Raw genomic sequence first — 27,736 nt, forward strand, 5'->3', positions numbered from 1 at the left:
GGTGTTTACATAGATATTTCCCACTATACATTCATTGCATTAATTAGGTTATGGTTGTTTTAAACAAAATATTGTTGCATATTTTACACCACTTGGTCAATTTATGGTCTCTGGCCTAAGGGATTCCAAATACCTACAGTTCTTTTCTGTCCTCACCAAGTTCTGAGATGTAGAAATGCTCAAGAATGAGAAATCAACCAATTGCTTCTTCAGTATTTAGTTTATTCACTCGTGAATACATGAACCAGTTTTAGAAAATCAATGTTGAAAATGGTTTAGTTTTCAAAAAGAAAGATCTACACTTTCATTACCAACTGGCTGTTATTTTGGTAAGAAAAACACAAGTCCTCGGTACGTTTAACATTATGGTTTATCATTCAAAAATATTGTATTTTTGAGGTACACAAGAAAATCGTGAAATAAAGAGGCTTTGCGTTTTGGAAGACGAAGTCGTCAGCAGTTAAGGAGTTAAACTACAAAATATTCTCAGATGACTACAGACTTTTTGGCAGACTGGGGCAGTCCAGTTACATACAAAACTTTTCACTATCGGCCAGTGCAGCCCACTTAACTTCTGTGCAGGGATTGCTGTTGCACCGTCTGAGGCTGATAAAAAAATAGCCTTTCCAGGAAGTTTGGGGAGGGGCGTTTTTATACTCTCTTGGGACACTTTACAGACTGTGAACTAGAGGCAAAGCGAACTGAAGCAGCGCTGCATTTTACAAGTTGAAGTTTTCCAGGGCTCCAAGGCCAGGCGCTGCAGGAAGGCAAGACTCATCCAGGAGCAGCTAACTTCAACAGCCTCCCGCTGCAGGGAGGCAAAACTCGCCCAGGAGCAGCTACGTCCCACAGCCTCGCGCTGCAGGGAGGCAAAACTCACACAGGAGCAGCTACGTCCCACAGCCTCGCGCTGCAGGGAGGCAAAACTCACACAGGAGCATCTAAGTCCCACAGCCTCGCGCTCCAGGGAGGTAAAACTCACAGAGGAGCAGCGAGGCTTGTGACAGAGGGACCGCGCGAGCATCATGCTGCTCATAGTCTTTATAAATGCAATCGTTACCAGGCTTCTCTTCATGCTCCACTCGCTGCTGGCGGTGTGGAGGGTGACAGAAGTCAAGAAGGATAAAGCGTACTGGCTCCTGGGTCTGCTTAACATTTTCCTGTGCCTCGAAATGATCCTGACGCTGAAATACAAAAAGGGCAGAGATTTGAAGTGGTAAGTTGTTGTACGCCAGCGCTTCTCTTGTCTACGAACTCTTCAGTCCATTTACAAAGTGTGCTTCTGCGTGTGGTTACGCTCTGTCTACTTCTATTGGTCCGTAAGATGTGTTTGGATAGTGTAGTTTGGGTTTGCACAAAAATTCAATTTGTGGGTTCGGTTTTGCTATAGCAACAGGTTTGGAGGAGCTTTGCGATTTTTGCATGGAACGTTTTTTTCTATGTATCTACTACAGACGCTGACATATATGACATATTTTAATGTGATCTAATTTTGTGGTATTCATTAAGTTGGGTAACATCAAGCAACCTTAAGCTTGCAAATACAGATTGTGTTATGTGATGTTATATTACATCATTATTTTCTTATTTATGTTGCAATACGTCGACTCCTGCAACACCTATCACCTCTGATATGCAAAAAGACACCCTTGTGGAAGATTACTCTACTTGTACACTGTCTGCTCCGCAGGGGACCTCAGCTACACATGAAAAATAAACATTAACGGACACATTTTGATCTCGTTCGTCCTGCACAGTTTATTAGCATTTAAAAAGTTAGAAATTAGAATTAATTTAAAAAAAATGGCTTTTCTGTTTTCTTTTCTATGCAGTGGTCGTTCATACGTATTGCTTTAATGTACATATTTGTTTTGCACATTCACATCGTACATGATGTTCTAGTGCAATGAAGACTCAACCATGGTTTGTGTATTTTTTTGATGTTCAATTGGACCTCTGTTCACGGAGACAGTGGTGCACGCCAAAAGAAAGGTGTGTTAGGGCCAGTGTCTGCCTCACGTGCCAGCACCGCCTGGCATCAACTAACTGCACTTGGTACATAAAGGATACCAGTATACCTTCCCGCTTTTAACAGCCACGAAGGAAAACTTAACTCATTCCAACTGCAGTAAAGGGGGCTTCCGAAAAGCTGCTAACTTACAGTAGTACTTTGTGAAAGAATGAATAGCAGAATGAATGACGCGTGAATTCTCGTTTTAGTGTCCTGACGATTTTTAGAGAGATGCAAAAGGCAAAATGTTTCATTGGACCACCCCAGTATCATAGTCAGGATTCCATGGTCCTTGTCTTCAGGGGTCTGGTCTACTCTCCTATCTGTATAGTTAGCCTTTGAGAACCAACTTCTTTAATATATCTTGTCATTTAACATCAGATGAGTATATGTGAACATTTGGTGCATTGATTCTGATCCGGTATGATAGTATTCCATTTAGTATTTATATAGCAATATCCATACATTCTACCAAGTATAGACAGCTTCCTGAATGGTCCGATAACATATTACATTTCACAAGACCGTGAAGCGCTCTGATTTGCATCAGGTGCATGTGAGCGATTCAGAGTGCAAGGTCGAATTTTGGTTGTGATACCTATGGACAAATATAGCTAGAGACAGGCACTGTACATAATGTGGAGGATAGGGAACGCCTTAAGATTGCTCACTTTGGTGATCAAAGGAGGAGAAATGTCTCATGTTGTCTTTGAGGCGAGACGAGGCGACCTTGAAGAGATTTATTTTGAACTACCTGAAGTACCATATAGAAGGCTCAAATGTGATATAGCGATTTATTTAGTACTCATCGTGGGTGTTGTGAGTGGATGTAAACTGAGCTGGATCAGCTAGGCGAGAAAGCTGTCACACGAAACACCATTGACTCAAAGCAGGCATCTTTCACAAGTAGCAGCGGCAAGAGTGCTTAGGTAAAGGGATCTTATCAATACCTCTTGACTAGATGATGTTTGGGGACAAGCAGGGCACATTAAATCCTTTGAGACACTGTCAGAGGCACTCAACTTCACTCTTGCCAGTTCTTCCATTATCTTAAATTAAGTAATACTCTTGAAAAATATTGAGTACAATTAGGGGAATACCTCAAATTTAGCTTTCTCAATGCTAACATTTGCAGTGGGCATATTAGCTAGACAGTAGGATATCCATATTATACCGTTCATTAATAGTTAAGGAACCAGTCAAGCTGGCAGCTTTGAACCTGCTGGGAAAGGAAATGGGTCCCTTAGATGATGAGGAATGGATGGAGGCTAAAATGGCTCCTCACAAACCTTTTACACTGTCATGCCGCACCTTATTCAGTTTCAATAACTGCACAGGTACTGTTATCCACCCACTTTTTTTTTATGAAAGTGGGAAAGGCCACAACATCATCCTGCATGAGATTCAGGGAAGAAGAGTGAGGCCTCTTCCATATAGTATGGAGCTTTCCCGAGATTAACTGCTAGTGACGGTCAATAGAATGTGCATTGGCACAAATACTATGTCATCCCCATTAAGTTATTCCCACAATTAGGATTACTTGGTGTTGGAAATGGCCCCTTCTGCAGGGTCATCCCCATACTTTTTGCCTTCCTCCTCTTTTTCTAACCCTGTTTTTGTTGTCTTTATGTAACATTGGTGTCTCCATGACTGGCGAATTTGAGTCACTAGTAAGTCCCTAGTAAAGTGCATTATGTGTGCACAATACCTGTAAGTCAAATGCTACTAGTGGGCCTGCAGCACTTGTTGTGCCACCCACTACAGTAGGCTTTCAAGCATTTCCATTGCAGAGCCTGTGTGTGCAGTTTAAACTGTTATTTCGATCTGGCAAGGGTTCCCACTTGCCATGCCCAAATCTCCCTTTTTAGGGGCGAGCGCAAAACGCTCCGTCCCCTGCAGTAATCTCTCTTTGGGCTTCCAACCATGCCCATGTCACGTCAGTCACTTTCATTGGTTCGTGAGCTTGCGTTTTAAAATCCGCTTGTTTTCATTCGTAAAAGGCATGCATACGTCATGCCTTTTCCGGTGTTTAGCCCCCCACCTACACAGCACCGGTAAACTACTGAAAACATACGGGGCTCCATGTTTTCAGCATGGTTTCCAGGCTACTTTATCTTTTTATTTTCCACGCAACACGATCGCGCTGGGGTTTACATAGCGCAATCGCGCTCTGTTTTCCAATTTTCAATTTCGGCGCGACCGTGCTGCATTTTACATAGCGCAATCGCGCTTCATTTTTTTTTTTTATTTGTGTGACAAGAAATGTCTTGTTAGGAGTTTACAATGCTAATAGATCTAACTCGAGCAAATGCAAGACCTGTTGCATTGCAAATGCTTGTTATTACATGTAAGTGACCCCAAGGGTAGGGTGCAGTGCATTTAAAAAGTTGGACATGTACTTTTAAGCTTAACATAAATCTGTCTCTTGTTATTGCAAGGACTATCTCTCTCACAGGCTGACATTGAGGTTGCCTTAAAGCATCTTGAAAGTGTAATTCCCAATTGGGAAAAGATAGAAATATGGAGTTTGGTGTCTCTGAACTTGCAAACAATCATCTTTTGATGAAGGTAGTTTTTAAATTGCAGGTCTGAAAATGCCACTTTTTAGAAAGTTGGCATTTTCTCACTTTAACCATTCTTTGCTTGAGCCTGTCTCTGAATACATGCCTGGTTTTAGGTAACAGCTACATTTTTGCATTCTCTCCAGAAAGCCACAAGCAGGAAGGGCTGGGTATGAGAGAAGATAACATCTGCATTCATCTGCATAGTGATAGGTGCCATGGGCAGGGAGAGTAAGAGGTAGTTCTCACTTACATCTGACTAGGCTGTGTCCTACCCTCATACAAAGGTCTGATTACCCTCCACTGGTAGTCTGAAGCCAGGGCTGAGTTGAAAGGGAACCTTGTGCACTTCAGATAATTCTTTTGAAGCTACCCCTACGTCAAAGGCTTTTTTGCATATAAATACTGGGGCTCTCACACCATATACCCAGAACACTTTTTGACTGAGTACATTCTACCTGGAAGAAGGACCACTGTGCTGTCAGGAGGGACTTCCACTTTTCTGTTTGCTCTGCTGTGTTGGCCTGCTGTTGGCTACTTCTTGCCTGGGAGTGGGAGGACTGGATCTAACTATTTACATCCTGCAATCTAAAGTTCTCCAAGGGCCTGGCTGAGCCCGCCTCCTGTTTCTGAAGTCTCAGGGATATCAAAGATTTCACCTGCATCTTGCTACCAGCACTTAGGCTCCTCTACAGTGAGTCCTGCTCTGCCAAGTGGTGCCAAATCCAGTCCTGGGCCCCTAGAGGTGAGTGTGGTGCTGCAACACAAAAACTGATGCAACAACACCAGCGTGTCAGTTGGAACAAAGGCACCCCCTTTACAGATGCTGCTTTGCCACTGCCTGACCGAAGCCATGGACACTGCTCATCAACTGCACAACACAACAACCCCGACTTACAACACAGCCTGACCGGCACAGCACCAAATCTGAACCAGTACTTATCGCTTCTGGACATTGACACATCAACAACGTTGCCTTATTAGGAAACGCACATCGCCTGCAAGCTGGATGCATCCCCTCCTCTGGATCAATGCATCATCACTGAGTATCGACGCAACAAAGCGTGACTCCTGTACCCGACCTGCGTACCATCCCGGTCAGACTGCACTTTTGAATTTGCCCGGGTCCAGAGCGACTAGATACTTCTGGTTGGAGCTATTGTCTTCTAAGCACTGCATTTTGATTGTATCATTGAAAATTCATAACTTGACTTGTGTATGATGGATTTTTGCCATTTTGGTCTTGTTTGACTCAGATAAATATTGGCTAATTTTCTAAACTGGTGTGGAATCCGTTTTATGGTGTTTTCACTGGGTTACTGAGAGTGGGGACAAATACTTTACACATTGCGTCTTTAGTTTAGCCTGACTGCTCTGTGCCAAGCTACCAGAGGGTGAAGGCAGGTAAACTTTTATTGTGCATCTTACTTGACCTGACTAGGATTGGCAGCTCCTCGCTGCATCAGTTCTGAAACACAGGGATGCACCATATTTACAAAATACACACCCCTGTGTTTCACCTAGCTGGCGCTAGGTTTAGCTGCCAGTTCCAATGCAGGCATCCTCGCACCATGTGTAAGGGTGTCTGCTTTGAAGGGAATAATTGTTTATGTGCAAGAAGGTTTCCCTTCCTGCACATAAACAATCATTCATGGCCTTTTCTCTTTCTATGTGTGCTGCAGAATACAGCACACATAGGAAAGCAAAAATGAGGAGAAATAAAAGTATTTCTCCTTGTTGCACTTGGCTAACACCACCAGTGGGGTGGCATTAGTTTTTGGCAGTACCTCAGATTTACGATTCCTTGTAAATCTGGGGCATTGTCAAAAACAATGGGTGTTGCATAGGGACGCCCACAGCAACACCCATATTGCGACATTAAGCCACAAAAAGTGTCTTAGCACCACATTGTAAATATGGCACTGAGGTCTTGTAAATATGCCCCTTGGTACCTGGTAGGAATATCTTGGCTTGGGAATCAAGGAGCATTGGTCTTCCATTTGTTTCGGAGCTAGTGAGATGCCAAACACTACAGTTTGGCATCTCACTGGCTCGGAAACACACTACAGTGTTTGGTGTCTAAATGACTCAGAAATGCACAGAGGACCAGCGCTGCTTGATCAACCAAAACAGATGCAGTCAGGTAAGCGCCACCATAGATGTACTGTGACACAGTATTGATTCCAGACAATTGGTGAATTGAGGCACCTCGAGTACAATGAGGATTGATTTGGACAAGCTCAATAGATGAAGGACCTTTTGCACTCATCCTTTCATCTCTGGTATATGTTTAGATGTTCATATGTCCTCAGTCCTTGTAAAGTTCTGAGGAGCCCAAAGCAAGGGACCAAAACACGTTGACAAGTTTGTTTTGTGAAGTTCTTCAGTTTATTTACGACAATTTATCCTATGGATATTTTTAAACATAAACCTTTGGGATTAGATTCCATTTCATAGATGGGCTGAGATTAGTATGTTGTAGGAACTATCACCAGGTGGACTCTTTCTCAAAAATTAATTAGGAGACTCCTTTAAATCTAATAAATCACTAACCAGGACTTAATTTTATACAGGATTTGTTTTTTCTGTATATAACATGTTGCATATGTCTTTTTTGTTATGTATAGCTCAAACTAGGAAGAAATGGTATGATGCTACTATCTGTAAAAAAATATATTGAGTTGCACAAATAAATTACTGCGTATTCCACTAAATGCCACTATCATTGAATGTCTTCAAAGGTAAAAAGAAATGTTCCCTAGAGAGAACCCCCTCAATGTTTCAGGATCCATATATTGAGCATGCTAGCTGAATGCCCAAGGAGTGTACTGAGTGTCCTGATATTTGACAATTCAGACCAATGATTTTGATGTTCGACCTTTGGACAATATTATGGAGAATAGTGAGTACCCAGTAAGTATAAGTTAGGCGTTCAGTGGTGAACAAGTAAGGGTTTGACAGTGTGTCCTCCAAGCACAGTAACCTCTCAGCTCAACTCTCCCTTGGCCGTTGATTTCACGTGTAGGTCATCTTCGCTCTCTCAGTCAAGGTTCCAAACTCCTTCAGCTAAGTATGGGCGTCCATGAAAGGTAAGTAATAACACAGCAGCCTAGCGTCAGGCATAATTCCATGCTACAGGAAACATCCAACATTAGCTTGATGCAACAGACATTAGCTTGATGAATAGGAAGGAGCCAGTGTAGGTTTCAAGAAGATCAAGCCATGATGAAGATTTTCAATGTACTATCAATGTCTTCTGATCTACACATGCCTGTTGAGTTAGAGCCCACTGCCCATTGCAATCAGACCACCTTGAAACATTAAGATGGTGCACTTAGGGTGGACCATGGTTTCACATCTTGGTGTCGGGAAGGCTTTCCCTGCTCGCAGCATACACTGTAGGAGAGATGGCGAGGTGTCACCACAAAAATGGCCCAACGAGGTTGTGCTGGTAGGACGCTTCTATATCGCCTCTGATTGTCCATGAAGAAAATGAAGAAGAAAAATAGATGGGATTGTTTCTGTAACAGCACCTATCCATCATTTTGCACTCATCAGTTACTCCACAAAGTTTTGGGATAATCTATGATTGGCTCTCATGACAGCTGCACCAGAGAGGATCATGATCATTTTTCCATTCACACTGTTCACGATCATTACTGTAATTATGAATCCGTATGATTGCCAATGTTATCTTTCATTACAAAAATACCATAGGGTTCCCTGTCACTAGACTAGGGTTAATTAACTTAGAAGGGTCAATGGGCATCACCCTGAATGTAAATACTGCTCCCACAAAATGCTGTTATGCGTCTGTTAGCAGGATATATGTGGGGGTGAAAATGGTACTCTTTTTAAAACTACAGGGTTTCACAAGAGCTACCCAAGATGGCCCTGAGGATCACTAGACTTGCAATATGGGATTCCATTAGCATAGAAGCTAAAATATCAAAAAGTTGTGAAACAGCTATAGTCAAAGGAACAAAGTGGCAGGTTGGAACCTCTGGCACATCTAGCTGAGAACTGTCTTCCTCACAACTGTATTCAAAGTAATTTATAGACAGAGGCATCTATTGAGTAGGTTCAAATATGTTTTTCTATCATCACCAAGATGCTTGAATTTGACCCTATTTGTTAGTTTCAAAGTAGATAATGCAAAAAATAGAAGGTAGCCTGATTATTTCTATGTATCTCACAGTTTTTGAGCTATGTGAACTAATTTTCTTCAAAGTATTTTTGAAATACTTTCATTCATAGAAATTGATAGAACTATAGCTGTCCATAAGGATCTCCTCTTACTATTGGATATGAGTTTGATCTGAGCTGCAAAATGTTATTTATAATTGGCACTTCTTCACATATAAATACACATGGCTGAATTATATTCCAGTAGTACTGCTGATGGATCAGTCGTCATCATCCTTCCAAACAAGAATATACAATGGAGTAGCTTGCTCCCTTTCCCATAATGCACTTTAGCACCTTGTCAGGCAATAAACCATTATATACATGCAAGTACAGAACAATGCAATAAAATGGAATATTGGAATCCAAAGAGCTAACCGTAGAGCAACACTTTAGTTACCCGTAGATTGGTATTCTGTATTGCCTACAGTTTATGCGTTCTGTGGGTTGCCTTCCTTTATAAAAAATTTAGCTAAGTTGTCTTTTCCTTGTGATAACCCCATATTTTTTTCTATTTTCTGTCCCCTATTTTCTTAAGTATTTAGACTCTCCCCACTGTTACACTGTCATCCAGTGCTACACTGCACATCCTCTGTCCTTAAAATGGTATTACAAAGTTGGTGTTACCGAATTGGTCAACTTAATCACTTAACCCTTCAGTGAGGACATTGTACATTGATGCAGTAATTGTACAAGTGGAGTTGAAGTTAAGTATCATATGTGGGGAGCAGTGTTTTTTTACACCTTCACAGATATGACAAACATGTACGGCTCCATAGAGTACCTTCGTGCTCAAGATGGATTGCAGCTTAAAAGCACCATAGTAAAACATGACAGAGAAACGTACTTTGCCATTTAGGAAAACCTATTTTTATACATTAGAAAAATCTGCTGTAATGTGCCTTGCGAGCCCAAAGAGCTAAATGCGTATTTTTTAAAAAATGTGGCATACCTCATGTTAGGAGTAGTGTGCCCTCACAGAGAATATTGCTTAAAATCTGTTTTTATTTTGTAGATATGGTGACATGTTCTTTTAATTTTCTTAGATAGTAATAAAATAATTATTTTGTAACTCTGTGAAATAACACTAGAGAAATACATCAAATGTATTTTTCACTTTATTACAAAATTCAAATTCAATAGTAAAAATTGATTTTAATGGTAAAGTAACTTTCACAAAATGTAGTTTGTCCTACTTGAGGCAAAATTGTTTAAAAACGTTTACCACCCAGCCCTGCTGCACATGTTCAATGCACATTCCCAACTGGGTGGTAATAACCTGGTTTGCAAAGGACAAAGGCTTGGCCTTGGAATGCAGAAAGGTAGGGGTGTTGTCAACAACTGGTGACTTAATAAGGATTAGAGATTTGTAATGGGACAAAAAAGTTGGCAGAACAAGGGAAAGGTTTATTATGTTGTCTTTTTACTTGACAATGCCAAATGTAGCTGACATGAACTGGATCCATTAGTTACCTGGATTATCATAGACTTTCTGACTCTAACATCAGTGGAAGGGAAAATCAGTTTGGACTTTAACAGAGAGTTCGACACCTCAAATAAATAGAGGAGTATTTATGGGAGAACCAGAGCTCTGGGATTTTTTAGCATTAAACCAAAAAAGAAAATTCTGAAAAAGGAGATGGGGTTGTGCAAATGGGAATGGGCGCAGGAATTTCTTCAACTACTGGCCACAAAATAGGATAAGACTGGCACCTTAACGTCACTGCCTTAAATACTTCTGAAAAAAATCTTTGCCTGAAAGTTGGAAGAACGAAGAATCAAGGACTCCAAGCTATTACTGGCATTCAGGGATAGGGACTGCTCTCCAAGGGTCAACTGATTGGCCTTCTGTTACATGCTACAGAGGCATAAAAAGCATAAGGATTTATGACTCTAAAAAGACCCAGCTGACCACTGTGTTCTGGACCCTGCAGGAGCCATAGTTTAAAAGAGACCTGGTGCTTAGGAACCTGCCCTTAGAACTTAAGGGCTGCAAGAGTGACCAAAATAACTTTCCCAGATGTAGGAAAAAAAGGTGGCCTTTTTAACTCATCCAGAGGAAGTAGATAAGATGCTGAGGCTTGTCCATGGATGGGGCACTATTGGTAGATAAGAAACCAGTTTAATCCAAGCTTTTTGACCCCATTGAAAACTGGTTCAATAGGACCACATGGTAAAGATATGCAGCCTGATGGATCCCTGCCTGACCTGTCTACAACTTTCAGCCTTGCCCTACTGGTAGATAAAAAAAAAAGTGATTAAGGGCCTGCTTTAGAGTTTGGTGGATGAGTTACTCCGTCACCAAAGGAAACAGATATCCCGCTGACTGTATTACGACCTCCATAGGCTATTATGGGATTGTAATACGGTATATGGAAATCCGTCACGTTTAAGACAGAGTAACCCCCTTTGCCAAACTCTAAATCAGGCCCTAAGTCTGAAGATAACATCCTGGACTGCGGCAAGGCAGCAAATCTATCCTAGAGACTAAGTGACTGTGGAGGTTACAAAATCATTCCCCAGTGGCTTTAGTGGGAGCTCAATGATGGAAGCTCCATGGTGATGCATCATACATCAAGGGACCTTCAATGGCTTTAGCTTTGGACAAGTGTCATAAGCTATAATTCACTGGTAATATGGTAGATGGAACATCTGTAATGTGTGTATGAGTAGCTCATTAACCAAACTCTATATAAGTCCCTAAGTCACAAGGCAAAAACTTTGAACTCTGTGATCAGCTTGGCCTATGTGATCCTTGCTCCATTGCTGCAAGCTTGAAACGATGCCAAGGTCCCAAGCAACCATGAACTGATACTTTACATTGGTGCTTTACTTTTTCCAGACACCTATCTCTTAAAAGTTTTGAAATTCACATCTCAGGTTCTTATTATGCGTTTTTTATTATTTTAGTGTTTTTTGTTTATGAAATGTTTGTCCATTTTTCTAAATTGGTTTAGTAATTTTATTGTTGTTTTTTTTTACTTTCAAATGGTTGGTACTGTTTGAAATTAACCCCCATTATCTAGGGGAATTTCTCATTTGGGTTCAGCATGGTAACTTAGGTGCAAAACTGATGAGGTTATTGTCCGTCAGCAATCATCACTTGTAGTGTGCAGTGGCTGGATGTCAGGTAGAATAAAAAAGCAACAGAATATATAATGTTTACTTCGTCTCATTTAACAGTAGTACTATACAGTTAGATGTTTTTCATTAGAATTCAATAGCACTGGTAATGTTCAATTTTGACAGCTCTGCTGAGGGTGGACAGTGGACAATTCCCGCCCAAGACTACGTAGGATATTATTGTGATGCAATCACCAGTTTGATCATTATTCATATTCCCTACATGTTAGCAGTTAAGATAATCTAACCCATGTGTTACATGCCAGATTGTCAAAGACCCTCATGCAAATTATTAAAGCTGAACCTTTTACTAGTGTCTCTCTTAACCAAATTACAGCCATAACCTTCTGTTGCTTTACAGAAAACAGTAATAATACAAACCATAGATGATAAGATGACTTGGAGTGCTGCTATATAAATCACAATTAATTAAACTGCATTATTGAACAAAAATCTTGTGCGCAATCTTAGTCAGAGCCACAAATAGGTATGTCCTAGGTAGTCTGATCTCAGTTATAATTTATGTCACTGTTTTTCACAACCTGTGTGGAACAGTTAGCCCAACAAACTCTTGGTGGGAGAGGAGACTAGGAGCCAGATGTACAAAGCTTTTTTCTGGTTGCAAACGCCTGAGTCGCATAATCGGGCCCTTGGCCACCAGAACAAAGCATTTTGGGATGTACCACATTCAATTTTGCTATTATGTAATTTATTACCGAATCGCAAAATGGGTTTGCGAGTCACTATTAGGAAGGGGCATGTCAATGGCATTGCTTCCAAATAGGGAGTCACACTGGTATGTATGAATGTTTTGTGACTGGTAATTCTGTTGCAAAACATTCATACTTTACCAACTCAGTGAAGGAGTCCCCCTTCCCCTTTGTGAATTGGTGCGGCAACATTTGTTAAGAGCAGGTAGTATTCCTACGAACCACTGCCCATTCTTAAAAATGCAAAGTAAACTTTTCATTTTTATGGTAGAAATGCATGAGGGACTGCATTTTTTTAAAAACTGCTTTATTTAAAAAGCAGTCACAAACATGGTGGTCTGCTGACCCCAGAAGGCCACCATCCCTATGAGTGCCGGCTGTTCCCAATGGGTCACAAATTGTGAAATGCCTCATCAATATTGGTGAGGCAGGTCCCTTGCAACCCATTTTGGAATCACTAACTACACTGCAGTACATCACAGTTTTCAATTTCCTAATAACGAATCACAAACATTCACTAAGAAAATTGCAAGCCAATTTTTTTGTGCATCTGACCCACAGTATTTTTTTTCATTATTGACCTGCAACAATATTGACTACATAATACGGACTGTCTCTATATCACCAAAGTAAGTGGATGTGGGTGTTCAATAACAGATTTATACATCCCTGTGAACTTCCTTTGGCAATATACTTGTAGTGCATATTGTGCAGCTGATCTTTATGCAGGTCACTAATTTAATAATTGATATTGTGTTATACAACGCAGATAGGCAGTCAGCTAGCAAAATTCTATCCCTAGTATTTCCCAAGTGATTAAATTTCTGGTATTTCAATAGTAGCCACACTTAAATATCACCTCTTTCATGCCGCAGATAATGCACCCTGGAATATTAATAGTAGGCGGCAGATTTATCATTAAGTTGTGTTGCCCGTGTGTCACGCAATGGGGAGAACGGGAAACACAACTACTAAATAAGATTTATCATGCCATGCAATGCCACCTTGCGTGGCCCTGCATATCTTGATAAACCTAGAGTACTGCAGTGCAGTAAATTGCTGCATTGCTTTACTTTGCACCAGGAAGGCATTCCATGGGTGAAGCGTGGGTGTTCCCATGCATCCACCCGTGGTCGTCCTGGGAATATGTCAAAATGCTATGCCTCTATAGATGAGTCATAATGAGGCAAAATTAGGAGAAATATCTATATCTCTCCTTGTTTTTTCCTCCTCCTTCTGTGTGCTGCATTCTGCAGCAAACACAGAAAGAAGAAAAAGCCTCAGAGGCTTGTTTTTATGCAGGAAGGTGTCCCTTCCTGCATAAAAACAATCCTGCCCGCAACACAGGCACACTTGCACCATGGTGCAAGGGTTCCTTCATTTGGCACTAGGCATCCAAAACGTCGTCAGTGCAAGGAAAGGAATGCGTCCTATTATGTTAAATACGGCACATTCCTGCCCTTTTGTTTAGCGCAGCTAGGTGGCTTGCTTCATAAATATGCCCCTAGGTGTACTAGCTGTGTTGGTTGACCATGATGTAGTAGTCACTCCTATTGCCCAATGATGGCTACCACCTAATGCAGGGCCGGCCCGAGAGGTATGCTTCATCACTGGGATCTCTCTCTCTGTGGGAGGAAACAGTTTGACTTTAGATGTGGATTATAGAAACATGCATGCCCCCTGTCAATGTAGTCTGCCTCCATCCCTGGCTATTCATGATAGTTGGATACGTGTCACCATGCCAGTTAGAAAGAAGGGAAAAACCCAAAAGAATAGAACAAAACATTTGATACTTTCCTGCTGGTAGTTTTTATTTCTGACCGTTGAGACAGTTTTAGCTTTCCCCCCAGAGTATTTTTTTTCAAAACATCATACTTAATGTACACACTTAGAGGGACTTTTAATAGGCTGGTTTCATTCATTGGTCTGTTAATGTGGTATTCACATTTTGTTTTCTGCCCACCACAGCATATACCATGGGGCAATAGGTTATCCCATTTTGCCTATAGGCTCCCTTCACTTTGTGTGACTGCACAAAGTGTGCGCACATTGTTCACGTCCAGCTAAAATAGTTCATTTCTGTTCAGTAAGCTTGTTGTTTCAAAGTGTGATTTTGTATTTTATGTATTTATATTATCTTTACCAAACAGCTGTTTATATTGCCTGCCCTTAGTTTGCCCTGCTAGACGGTGATTTATTTTCTCTCTCCTTTTCAAGGTTGCTGTTATAAAGTAGTATATGTGATATTGCAGCTGCCGGTGGGTTGAGTGCTTGGTTTGATAGTGATTTCTTCTTGTCTTCTTCACAAACAATAATAATACTAAAATGCACGTCACACCTAAAAGGCATCCTATTTCAAAAACATGACTAATAAAACAGCCTCTTATTTTTTATCATATACATATGGAGGCCATTGTTTAGGTGCTGTCAAGTTTCCATTGTTTGGCATGTGTCAAAATCAGTGATCTCACAAGATTGCTAAGGGCAGACCTATTGACTTTACCAGTACTTGTTTAGGGAGACACCATTGTGATTCTCTGCAAGTCACTGAGATGTGCAGGCTTGAAATGGAGGGAGAACAAATGACCTCATTTGTGGAAGTTCGACTCCACAGATCCAAAACAGGCAGTGGCTTTATAGGCACTCAGTGCTCTTTTAGAACACCTGTTGAAAATGAACCTCCTGCATGTTAAACAGAGCTATTTACCACTGAACGGTAAACATGGTTAAATGTTCTGCAATGAAGACTAAAGGGTTTCAACTTGTTGTAGTAGCTCCCCTTTGGCTATTGTGCTATGCTATATATTGTTTTATTCACTGGTTTGGCTTAGTTTATTCCATTTTATGTTTACTATAGTTCATAATTCCGCCAACCACAATTCATTATTTATAATCAATAATAATGATTGGAAGATTACAAAGTCGATAACCCTCATGGACTGACAATAATGGATATATTTTAATTGCAGACATGTATTTAATATATACTTAGCACTTGGTGGTTGGTGCATAGGGGGTTATATAGAGAATATAGAGAGAATCAGCGCATAGTGGATAGAACAAGGATGTGTGACCTTTATGTGTGTGTACAGATTGCATGTGGAGCTCCTCATAGTTTGCTGGAGTGTTAGGATTCCAATATAACATGAGGGTGTTTCAGGTGGTTTGAAGTCATGGGGTAGTGCTGAAAGGGTTGAATTAGCTGCCAGTGGATAATAAGGAGATGATCTCACTAGTGACAACTTCTGTGGTAGTAGCGACTTGCTGCCTTGTGAGCTATTTGGTAAGAGTGCCAGGTTACAACTGTGCTGGTCTACCCTACAAACCACTTTTCAGTTGTTCGAGTTAGGAGAGTTTTCAAGTTGTTGTCAGCTTGAATATTCATATTCAGAGCTGAGACCTCACAGCTTATTGATGTTTCTGACTTTTTCTGTCTTCTGCTTAGATGAGCTTTATTATTTTCCTTGACACATTGAATAGAAAGTGGGCTCTTGAGGAAAGGGAAACCAGTGAAGATGTTTTAGGGTTGGGGTGGTGTTGTGCAAATAGGGAGCAGCAGACAAAACGACTTTCTATGGTGCCATGTTGGTGACAGAAAAGATGGTCAACACTGCTTTTCCCTATCTTTGTGAATGGTCCAGAGCCATCACTGTGGTGCAGACACTGTCGGCTAGGAAGAGGGGTTTTATTTTTTATTAGATAGGGGGATGGAATGGGACAATTTGAACAATTTCCTTCCCATGTTCTTTGACCTATAGCTTTAGCAAGGCAAAGGAATCTGACTCAAGAAGTGAAGCAGTGTGCAACCCACCTACATATAAAACATGGGATTGCGTGTTTTGCTAAACTTTGTCTTTGACAATTCATCTTAAAGTCTCTTTAGTCCACAAACGAGTTATTGTCCAGATTCTTAATTTGCTTCAATTTATTTCTTCACAAAAGTACAAAATTAAAATGAAAATGAAATGTTAATATCAGCAAGTATTCCTAAAACCTAACACTGTTTTAGTTGTGCTGTCCTAGGGATTAACTTCTGGTTTCGAGATATTTATGGTGTTGAGGTATAATTTGAGGCATTTATTGTTACTAGTCAGCACAACTTTCATAAGTAGCTGTGCATCATGCAGGTTAATGTTTTGTTGGGCGAGTAACACACATGGTGTTTCCACGTAATGTCTGAACAACATGGTTATGTATCTATGAGCCTTGAGAGATTCTCAAGGTGACAAGAGACGTGGGGCATTTATAAATCTGTTTGGACACATAGATATCTGTCAAAAAGTAGGTAAACCAGTGTTATATGGTTTCTTTGATGCCCTTACATGATAAAAAGTGTCAAATAAATAAAGTCTGATATTCAGTGATATCAAAGGTCACCAACAGATCAAATAGCAGCAAGAAATTCCCTGAGCATCATCTACCACCTGGATAGATCAAGCTTATTGCTTCTTTGGAACTGACCTCTTCATTAACAGGTCTGGCACAGCTTCCAGTGGTCTTGAAGTTTTGTCAGAATCATGATTCTGTATCTTAAAGGAGGGGTGGGGGGAATCCAGCATCATTACACTGGGGATATACAGGCACTGGACTGAATTAAGGGTGCAATGATGTTGAGGAGTATGGGAACATTGGCTGATAATGTTTGAATGGTTTAGGCTAATATTATGATATAGGCATAGATGATTGCTTTTAAGAACATATAGGTCCTTATTCTAAGTTTCTAGCAATTTACAATTGCAACTTGCAGTATGATTTCCCAGAAGAATTGGGATATAAAGAATGGAGGTATTTCTTCTGCATGCACTATGACTCAGGATTTTCCGGGGACATATTCTCAAAGAAAAACTCGTGGAAAATGTCTCTGGAAAATGTGTGAATTGTACCAATTATTTGTTGAACCTGGTGCAGAAAGGCCAATTTCTGGAGTTATACCCCAATTCCGGCAGCACCTCACAGAATGTTATGGGCTCAGAATAGTATACTAATCATGGATTCAAAACTGACAACACAGCAGTGATAGCGAGATATCGAGGTGCAGTATTAATACCCCAGGAGTTCTTTTGGTGCCATACTGATGCCCTACTGTGTGTTGTTCAGCGACAGGAAGGAATGCCATGAATACATTGCTCATGGCAGTATGTATTGTTTGTCAGTGTGTTTGCATTTTTTTATGTTTTAACTGATTGTGTTAATTTTCTTTATGAATTTATTCTACATGTGGGAGAAATGTTGCATTGTTAGATAGTGAGTGGGTTAGAATAAGTGTATCATGTGACATTATTTCAAATGTTTTTTCCTCCATCCACTTCTTCCTTCAGCACTTATAATTTATGCGACATGTGATAGACCATTTGCATCAGCAGTCTTGTATAAGCTCTGTGACTTCAGAAAGCGTCACTGAACGCACCAATTCAATAACACATTGACCACAAAGATGTTTGGCAGTGGTACGGCTTACTACTCATCCAGCAGCATCCTGTATGGTTTGTGTAGTTCATCTTGCAAGACAGTTGTGTATAACAGGGGAAAATAGAGAATTTTACAGCATAATTTCACATAAATTTGATAAAACCCCAGAGGGTAGGAAAAGCCTCCTTTAATGGTGCTTCCAACACCTTGTATAGTGTGTGTTAAAAATAGTGTATGTAGTAATCCTTTCATCCCAATTCACAAATTATTTGCAAAATATTTGTGGCAGTAAAAAAATTTGAAAGAAAAACTACAGACTCATTCATACACTAATTCATTAACTCATACATGCACTCAGAGACTCATGCGCCCACTCAGACACCCACTCAGACACCCACTCAGACACTCATGCAACCACTTAGACTCATACACCCACCTTCAGACCCATTCAAACACTCAAGCACCCACCCACTGATCCACTTACAGAGACAGGCCGAGTGGCCAACCTGCGCGGGATATGGCCAAATGACATGTGTGGAGCAGGGTTGGGTGGCTATAAGGGCTTGGCTGTAAGGCCTGGCTGCCTTGCGACAACTCCCGCACCACTTGTCCAAAGGCCAAAGGGGTTGGAATAACATATAATAATTACAATTACTTTACGTTAAAAAGCCATAGAAATTCGCTGAAAAAAACAAAGGTTACAGGGACGTTATGGCTAGGTTCTGAATTTACTCATACAAAAACATTGAAATTCAGCAGTAATAATTAGAGTTCTGTTGGAAAATGGGTTATTGGTAAGGGCAGGCAAGTACCTACACTTAGCAATAGGTCACTAACCTCCACTTAGGTATAGTTAGGTTTCAATAAATTAAACCCAGCCCAACCCTTGGTAGCTTGACAACGAATGACAAGGCTTAACTTAGGAGACTAGTGTGTAAAGCAATTAAAAATCACAAAACAGTACATAAGTAAAACACAAAACACAATAAAAATCAAACACCAATTTATAAAAATAGATTATATTTTTATCTGTAAAATGACAACAAAATGAATAAAATCGGATAAGGGGAACTGGAGATATGAATGTTTAAAGAATTAATGCTTTCTAGCGCTTAGAAACTAAAAGCGCCAATCTGGTTGCACCTCGACCGGGACAAAGTCAAACTTTGAGGCCAACCGTGATGGAGCCCTCCTCGGCTACAGCTTGCGGGAGGCCTCAATCAAAAGTTTACTTTCAGACTTAGTCGTTTTCTTGAAGATTTTCTTCAGCGGGACCAAGTCGCCAGTCCAATCCGACCTCATGGAACTCTTCCCCAGATACACGTTGCGGAGCCCTTGGTAGAGATTTTTACCTTCGGACTTAGTAATTTTATTGAGGTGAAATCCTTTGACGGGGGCAAACCTAAATCTTGATCCAATGTCCCTGGAGCCCTCTTCGGATACAAGGCCTGGGAGGTCCCGGTCAACTTCCTAAGTTTGGACTTAGTCACTTTTTCAGAGATTCTCTTCACTGAGATGACCCTGCAAGTCAGGTCAGGTCCCGGTTGAGGCAAGCCGGCTAGAGTTGCCGCGGCAGGTTGGTCCCTTTATGGAGCTTTTTTTCCAAAAGTTCTCTAAACTTCTCCAAACTTCTGGATCTTCTTGAAGTCCACAGCTCACCCTAAGGTTCCAGAAGCTCTGAGATGCTCCTTGAGGGTGTAGACTACAACTCCCAGAATGCACCTGGCGTTAACTCCTTTTTGGCCACTGGACAGTGGTCCACTGGTCAGTTTCTTCAGGAGTTGGTGCAGGGGACTCTAGTTAGCAATTTTTCACCTGTAGCAAACAAGGAGTCCCTCCTTGAACCAGTTGGAGCCAGGCAAAGTCCTTCTTGTGAAGCCCAACTGTGCAGCTGGTTCAGTCCTCAAGACTCCGCAGTGTCCAGAAGCAGGTCAGGGGTCCAGTAGGGCAGTCTTTCTTCTTCAATATTTCTTCCTTGTTGGAATCTGGTAGGGATCTGAGGTGTGAATGTAGGTCTGCCAGTTTTATCCTTGCTCCTCCGTGAAAAACCCGGGGGGTCCTAGTTCTCCAATCAGGTGCAGGGTCCTTCCCCCTGTGATGACCACTTCCTAGGAAGTGTGTCAAAAATCCAACCCAGGGAGCAACATTCCTCAAAACTCCATCATGGCCGAAAGTGATTTTTGGAGGTTACATCTGGCTGAGCCCACCCACTGGTGTGGCTAAAAATTTTGAACACACCCTTCTACTGCCCTCTTCTAATCTAATCAGGGGGAACCTCATTGTCTCGGTTTGCAGGGTGTGAGGGAAGTGCTGGGTTGCTTCAAATGTCCTTCCCTGCCTTTGATGACCAGTTTGGCAGCCCTCCCCACTTCCTGCTTCCCCATCTGCTGAGGGAAGATATCCTCCCCCAGGCACATCTCTTTGTGTTGAGCCAGGTCACTTCACACTTCATCAAGGCAGCCTGGCCAGGCTGCCAGAGGCTGGCCAATCAGAGCAAAGCAGCAAAACACTGCCCATAAGTCCCTAGTATATGGTAGGGCATGTAGGTTTAGGGACCCCAACATAGGTAGTCTATCCATAGGTGCCCTGCTGAGGTGCCCAGTGTCATTTTAAATGCAAAAAGAACAAGTGATGGACGGAATGCTGAAAATGTCAAACATTCACGCCCAGTACAGAGATCTGGGCCTAAATCCATCGTTGTTTTACTACCCATGCCGTTCCAGTTTGGACCCAGCCATATGCAAATCAGTCTTGACCCTGTTCCCCATGAGAACAGTCCAGCCAAAACTGCCAAGCCCGGTCCTCCCTGGACTAGAAACAAGCAAAAACATATAAATATCTGGGCACATGGATACTACGCGTATCCAAATGGCCCAGTGCTGATATCTGAGTTGGCTGCCAGCACTTTCACCAGTGAATGTTGGCAGCAATCTTGGGACCCACAAACAAAGTAAATTAAAAAAAGGTCTATGGTAGGGACACCCTGTGCCCCAGCCTTGGTCTTTTAAAAAAAAATATGTTAGGACAACCCGTGGATCCAGAATCATGGATTTTGCCAACATGTTTTTTGTAAAAGGGCAGTCTCCTGCCCTTTTTTTAAAGTTTGCCCCTGGTAGGCCAGGTTCCGGGGGCATTGGAGGCCCACTATTAGGGCTTCTATTAGCCCCAGGGGCTGCCACCTCATTGGGGCGATTAAAGAACTAAATGCAGGGAGGCTGAAGATCCCCCCCGCTGCCCATGGACCTCCACCTTCCTAGGGCAAAGATACAATTGTGTGCAGGGAGGGCCATGTGCCCCCCCCCCCCTGCAGCTCCGGAGACTGCCACCTCCCTGAGGCTAAATAGATTAGGAATTCAGGGGGGGTGCACCCCACCACAGTCCTAGAAGGAACAGGGTCTGTTGCTGACCCCTGTCCCCGGGAAACACCACCTCACCAGGGCAAATAGAGCATTGCAGGGGCGCTTGGCCCAGTTCGAGGAGACAGAGGTGGCCGGCCATATTTGTAGAAAGTTGATTTGGTCTTCTATTTTTGACAATAGCACAACTGTGGTTTCTTTATTGGAAGGCAGGTCACGAGGGGGATGTAGGTTCAGTTCCTTCTAGTTTGATGGCACTTTACAGTGTGGTCTAGTCTTCCGGCCCGCCATTCTACTTAATTGATGTCATCTGTAGTGATGCTTTCAGTCTGGAGACTTTGGCTCTGCACATGGGAGGCGGTCTGCTCCCTGTTTTTCACTGGCCTCATTCATCGTGGCTGGAGGCATTTCAGAACTTCCCAAGGTTTAGTTAAGTTGTACACATGTATGAGGTTTCTGGTTGAGCATGGAATTTGTACAATCACCCAGTATTGGGTTATGGTCACAGTCGTAAACTCTGAGTAACTCGACTTGCTGGATATTTTGATAATTAGTTTATGTTTTGATTGTTGTTTCAAATTCCATTAAGAAGTTTTTCTCTTACTTATCGAATTATTTGTTTTCCCCAGATTACTTACTCATTTGTTGAGTGCCTCAATGCCTTTATGATTCTTTTCGTTTTATGTAAGGTATGGAATAAGTTTAATTTGAGGTGTCACTACATTTATTGATTTTAATGAGCACTATTGCACCTATCATGATTGTGCATGTACATGAATTTCACTTCACGCTTTGGTGCCTGTTATAATCAGCCAGATTCCATCACGTATGGTTCTTCTCTTTCTTGATCATCTATGATGAGGGCTGTTCTTCCTTAAATTCTCCCAAATTTTCATAGGTGTATATTATGTACAATACTATGTTAATTCCCAGAGGGGGACCTGTATGCTCAAATAATTTATCAGTCCTGTGGATGGTCCTATCGACATTCTCAACTTTGACCAAAACGTCAACACCAAGCCATCTCAGTATTCTCTCTTGTGGAACAGTGGAATACTTCTGCTTTGAAAACTGTGGACTTATCAACATCTAAGTGGGTTATTATTATGTGGATATTTGGATGGTACACCTTTAAGTACTGTATAAGACTGTCTGCTTTCTATATGTATTGATTGCGATTTTTTTTATGTACCCTGATGAATTTAAATCTGAATGTTTTATTGAATACACTAATTCATGGGTTGATACACCTGTGTTCTCAATTTATTTGAGTAGTTATTGGTCTGGGGTATGTCATTTATTGATCTGATGTTACATCAGCACAGATTTCATATAAATTTGTTTAGTTGCATTATTTTTCCCAATTATGTCCCTCATTGGCACCTTTTACTTTTTCAGCTTTAGCCTTGGTGGCACTGAGTTTGATGATCTTTGTTAGCGCTACCACTCAGTGATTTCCTTCTTCATTGATTACCTCAATATCATCCTTCATTGGTGCACTACATCTCTTGTTAGCCGTTCTCTCAAATTTATTTATATTATAGCACTATTCATTCCAGTGCACTTTTAATTCACAACCGTATTACTCGGAGACAGTGTGTAAATCAATGCAAAAGGAATATTACTTAAGACAATGAGGACTAGGATGTGTAAGATGTAAGAGTCACATGCCATCTATACAGGTACGCATTATAGGTTAAGGGTGCTTGGTCTATTTAAACCAAAGGGCAGATTTACTAAGTTTTCATGGCAATGCTGAGTGTCAACAAAAGAGTACAACAGCACCATATCTAGTAAGATGTGGTGCCTTGGCTTTCTCCTCTATTGGTGGTGTACCTTAGGCTGCTTTGCAACTCTGTACATGACCGTGCACCATAGTGCAAGGGTGTGTGGGTGATGTCAAGCATTGGTTTTATATTGTAAGGATACCTTGTGTTGCACAAATCAATGCTTTGACACAATTTAACAATATTCAGCTTTGTATTGTATTGTATTGTAATCGTATTTATATAGCGCTTACTACCCCTGACGAGGCGTTGAAGCGCTTTTCGATGAGTAGCACGCTACTCCGGAAACCCAACAAGAATTAGTGATGGATTAGTATCATTTAATAATGAGTACAGTTTTAGTATTATTATGAGTTAATTTGAGCCGCGGATATGAGAGTTTGTTAGTTAGATTGACTGGAGTAATGGAGGGGTGGAGTAGGAAAGAAATCCAAAAGTGTTAATTGGGAGTATATCCTTCATGTACTCAACCCAAAGGCTTGGGATGAATAAAGGGGGGGCGGAGGGGGAAGAGTATGTGGAAGGGTTAGGGAGAGCATAGTAGCAGGGTGAGATGAATGCAGGAGAATTTTGTAGGGTTGTGTGGGAGGTCACAGAGGTAGAGTGAGGTTTGGTGAGTTAGATGTGGAGGTGGAGGGAAGAGCTTAGGCAGAGATATTTAGGAGATGAAAGTGGTCGAAGGGATTTGGGATGAGTCAGAGTGAGAATGGAGGATAGTTTGATAGAGACATGACATAAGAGTGATGAGTAGATAAGTGTGATAAAATGAGAGCAGAAATTCATAGATATCTAATATACCAACCCAAAAACCAGGAGCCATGCAATGATCCACAAACATGCCAAGCACAGAAACAACATATACACATACATACACATATATATATATATATATATATATATATATATATATATATATATATATATATATATATATATATATATTTATACACACACACACATGAATACACACACATATGCACATACAATACATAATTAGAATCATGGGTAAAAAATACTTAGTCAGACAGGTTTAAAAGAGTGTGTGTGTATTTTATTGTTATGACAGTAGCAATACATATTTTCCAAAGAAACTATAAATAAATAGAAATATACATATAATCTGAAAAAAAGATTTATCCACATAGGCATATGCAGTTCATAGTTGTTTGAAAAAGGTGGTTATGAAGGAAAGAGCCAACTCTTGAGTAGTTTTCTGAAAACAAGAAAGTTATCTGTGGCTCTTATAGTTGGGGGTAATGAATTCCATAGTTTGGCTGCTTGGACGGAGAAGGATGTACCACCTACAGTCTTTTTCTTGTATGGTGGTGTTCTAAGGCGGGGTGCCAGTCTTGAGCGGAGGGTTCTTTGTTGGATGTATTTGGTAATTTTCTTTCTGATAAAAAGCGGTCCTGTTCCATGTATAGCTTTGTGGGTGATATACAAAGCAGCTTGAAAGTGCATCTTCTGGCAACGGGTAACCAGTGTAGTGCTCTCAAGGCAGGGGAGATGTGGGCTTGCGGCTTTATATGTAGTAGTAGCCTGGCTGCGGAATTCTGGATACGTTGTAGTTTTTTCATAACAGATAGAGATGATCCATGGTAGAGGCTATTGGCATAATCCAGTTTGGATAATACAAGTGAGATAGTAGCTTGCACCTTGTGTGGAAATCCGAGGTGGGGGAAGATGCGTCGTAAAGTCTTTAAGGTGATGAAGCTTGTGCGTGCTAATTTGTCTACTTGGGCATTCATAGTTAGCTTGGAATCCATGGTGATTCCTAGGTTTTTCACTTCCTTGGATAATTGAGGAGGTGGTCCGAGATCGTCAGGCCAGACGCACAGAGGGTCATAATTTTTCCAGTCACCACATATGAGTATTTCTGTTTTGGAGGTATTTAGTTTGAGATGCTCCAGGTCATCCACTGATCAACGGCTCTGAGGCAACTGAAGATTTGTGAGTTTTCAATGTTTTTGTGGTCTTCTAATTGAAGTAGTATTTGTGTGTCATCTGCATAGTTGTAGCATGTGAGATGGAAATCATTGATCAGTTTTGGTAAAGATATCATGTAGATGTTAAAAAGCAAAGGTGAGATGATTGACCCTTGGGGGACCCCTGTTTTTGTGAGGTAGGGTTTGGATGAGAATGGGGGTGAGTGGATGATATTCACTCTTTTTTGGAGATAGGAAGTAATCCAGTCGAGAGCAATCCCTTGTATGCCGGCTTCGTGGAGTCTTTGAGTTAGGGTGTCATGGTCAACCGTATCAAAGGCAGCTGAGAGGTCCAAGAGAAGTAGTGCAGCAACTCCATTTCGGTCGACTGTGTTTTTAAGATCGTCCCAGATTGCCATGAGTGCCGATTCAGTGCTTCTTCCTGGGCGGAATCCAGTTTGGAAGTCTGAAAGTATAGAATTGTCTTCAATGAACTGTGACATCTGGGCGAATGCTGCTCTTTCTATCAATTGGCCCAGGAAAGGTCCATTTGTGATAGGTCTGTAGTTGTTGGGGTCTTGCGGGTCTAGGTTTGTTTTCTTTAATAATGGTCGTATGTATGCCTTTTTCAGGTCTGTAGGAAAAGTTCCTGAAGTTAAACAGTTGTTGATGATTCTTCTTACAGGTGTGGCAGCAGAAGTAGATAGCAGGATGTTCTTGAAGATTTGTGGTGGGCAAGGGTCAGAAGGGCAACCAGAAGGTCTGCTTGCTTTGACCAAATCCATAAATTCATCCTGGGATATTTGTTTGAAGGACTGTAGAGGTTGGGATGATTTATTCTTAAAGGGTATTTTAGTAAAGGGGTTGGTGCTGATGGTTTTCTTCTGTTTTAAATAGGAGTCCAATGTGTCTGCCTTGGTTGTGTAGTGAGTTGCCAATTTGTTTGTGAAATCTTGAGTGGTGGGATGACTTCCTTCCATGCATGTAGGTTTTCGAAATTCATTGAGAATTTTGTAAAATTCCTTGGTTGTAGATTGAGCATTTTGAATTCTGTCTGAGTAGTATCTTTTTTTAGCTTTTGTGATTGATGATTTGTATATCCTGTTAAGTTTGTGTAGCTGCAGTTTGTCTTGACTGTTGTTTGTTTTGAGCCAGGTTCGCTGCAACTTTCTGATTTGTTGCTTTATCTTTTTTTAAGTTCTGTGTTTCTCCAAGGTGTTGGTTTTCTTTTGTCATGTTTAGTTTTTCTGAGTGGTATTAGGACATCAAAAGCTTCCTGTAGCCACTCATAAAGTTTTGGTACAGAATTGATTGTATCTAGATCTGTGTTTGCTGTTAGTTGTGTTTCTAAGTGATCCAAATTGAGTTTGCTCCATGGTCGATAGGTGTATGTATGTAAGTGGTTGTGGGGTGTGTTGATTTGTGGAGTTGTCTGTCGGAAAGTTATCAGATGGTGGTCTGACCAGGTGGTTGGTGTAATGCTATGAATAGTAACGAGTTCAGGCTTAGCAAAAATGACATCTAGGATGTGACCAGCGATGTGTGTGGGATTGTGTACAATCTGATGTAGGTTCAATGCGAGTAGGCCAGTGGTGATAGCTTGTGGATGGGGCATATTGGGTTTTTCAAACCAAATGTTTAGATCCCCAAGAATGCATAGATTGGAGTATAGTGTAATAAGGTTTGAGACTGTGTCAAGAAAAGCATCTGGGAAAGTGGAGTTGTTAGGTGGAGGTCTGTAAAGGAGGAGAAAGTTACAGGAGGAAGTTGGAGTAGGGTGGCATCTGGCAAGGAGGGTTTCACAACCTTGTATGGAGATGTTGTCTGTTTTACTGAGGTTTATTGCCTGTTTGAATATAATAGCTAGTCCACCTCCTCTCTTGCCTATACGGTTTTGTGTGATGGTTTGATAGCCTGGAGGAAGGGCTTCGTGCAACACTGGTGCCATGTCATCTCCCAACCAGGATTCCGTAATGAATAGTAAGTCAGGTTGTGTGTCTGTGAGCAGGTCGTAGATGTGGTGCTTGTTTTTTGAGAGTGATCGAGCATTTATGAGCTGGCAGTTTAGATAAGGTGTGTTAGTGGTAGTGTTGTTTTGTTTAGTAGAAGGGTAAGTAGTGTAATGTGAGGTTGAAGCAGGAGTTTTGCTAGTTGTGATAACTGTTTGAGGCTCACAATAGTCTTGCTTTTCAACATAGTGTTCCTCTTCCAGCAGGTTAAGGAGGCATTTCGTTGGGTCTGTGTGTGTGGGTGGTGGACTTGGTGGCTGAGAGAGCCATGAGGAGTGTAGTGTTTTTTGTAGGGTAGTTTTATTATGTAACAAACAAGGGGATGCGAGGTTGCTATGAGTGGCATGTTTTTTATTTTGTTTGCGTTTGTTTAGTGTGGATGGAGTATGGGTTAGGGGTGGTGGAGGAGCATGTGGATCATGATGTAAGGCTCTAAATTGTGCAATGGAGGAGAGGCGAGTGAATGACGGTTGCTGGGATGGGGTGCTTGTGGTAGGTGTTTGTGAAGAGTGGGGGGGTAGGGGTAGGGGTGGAGATAGGATGGAATTTGTATCCTTTGTGTAGTCTTGGGGGTGGGAGTGGGTATGATGATGAGTGTAATGTAAGTTTGTGTTGCTTTGATGTGCTGATGTTTGTGGCCGGTATTGTTTTTGTGGAATA

At 41.4% G+C, this 27,736-nt stretch overlaps 1 protein-coding gene across 2 annotated transcripts in view; it reads left to right on the forward strand.

Moving 5' to 3' along the window:
- The first annotated feature begins 499 nt into the window (after nt 1-499).
- Nucleotides 500-27,736, forward strand: part of TMEM26 (transmembrane protein 26) — a 451,963-nt gene continuing 424,726 nt past the window's right edge. The window contains exon 1 of one of the 2 annotated variants that reach the window (XM_069240917.1): nt 500-1,216. In XM_069240917.1, the coding sequence (XP_069097018.1) occupies nt 1,026-1,216 (191 nt within the window). In that variant the 5' untranslated portion in view covers nt 500-1,025. The remainder of the gene's footprint in view (nt 1,217-27,736) is intronic. The other variant, XM_069240918.1, reaches the window with a different exon arrangement.

The sequence above is a fragment of the Pleurodeles waltl genome, chromosome 6, assembly GCF_031143425.1.
Source record: "Pleurodeles waltl isolate 20211129_DDA chromosome 6, aPleWal1.hap1.20221129, whole genome shotgun sequence".
Lineage (NCBI taxonomy): Eukaryota > Metazoa > Chordata > Amphibia > Caudata > Salamandridae > Pleurodeles > Pleurodeles waltl.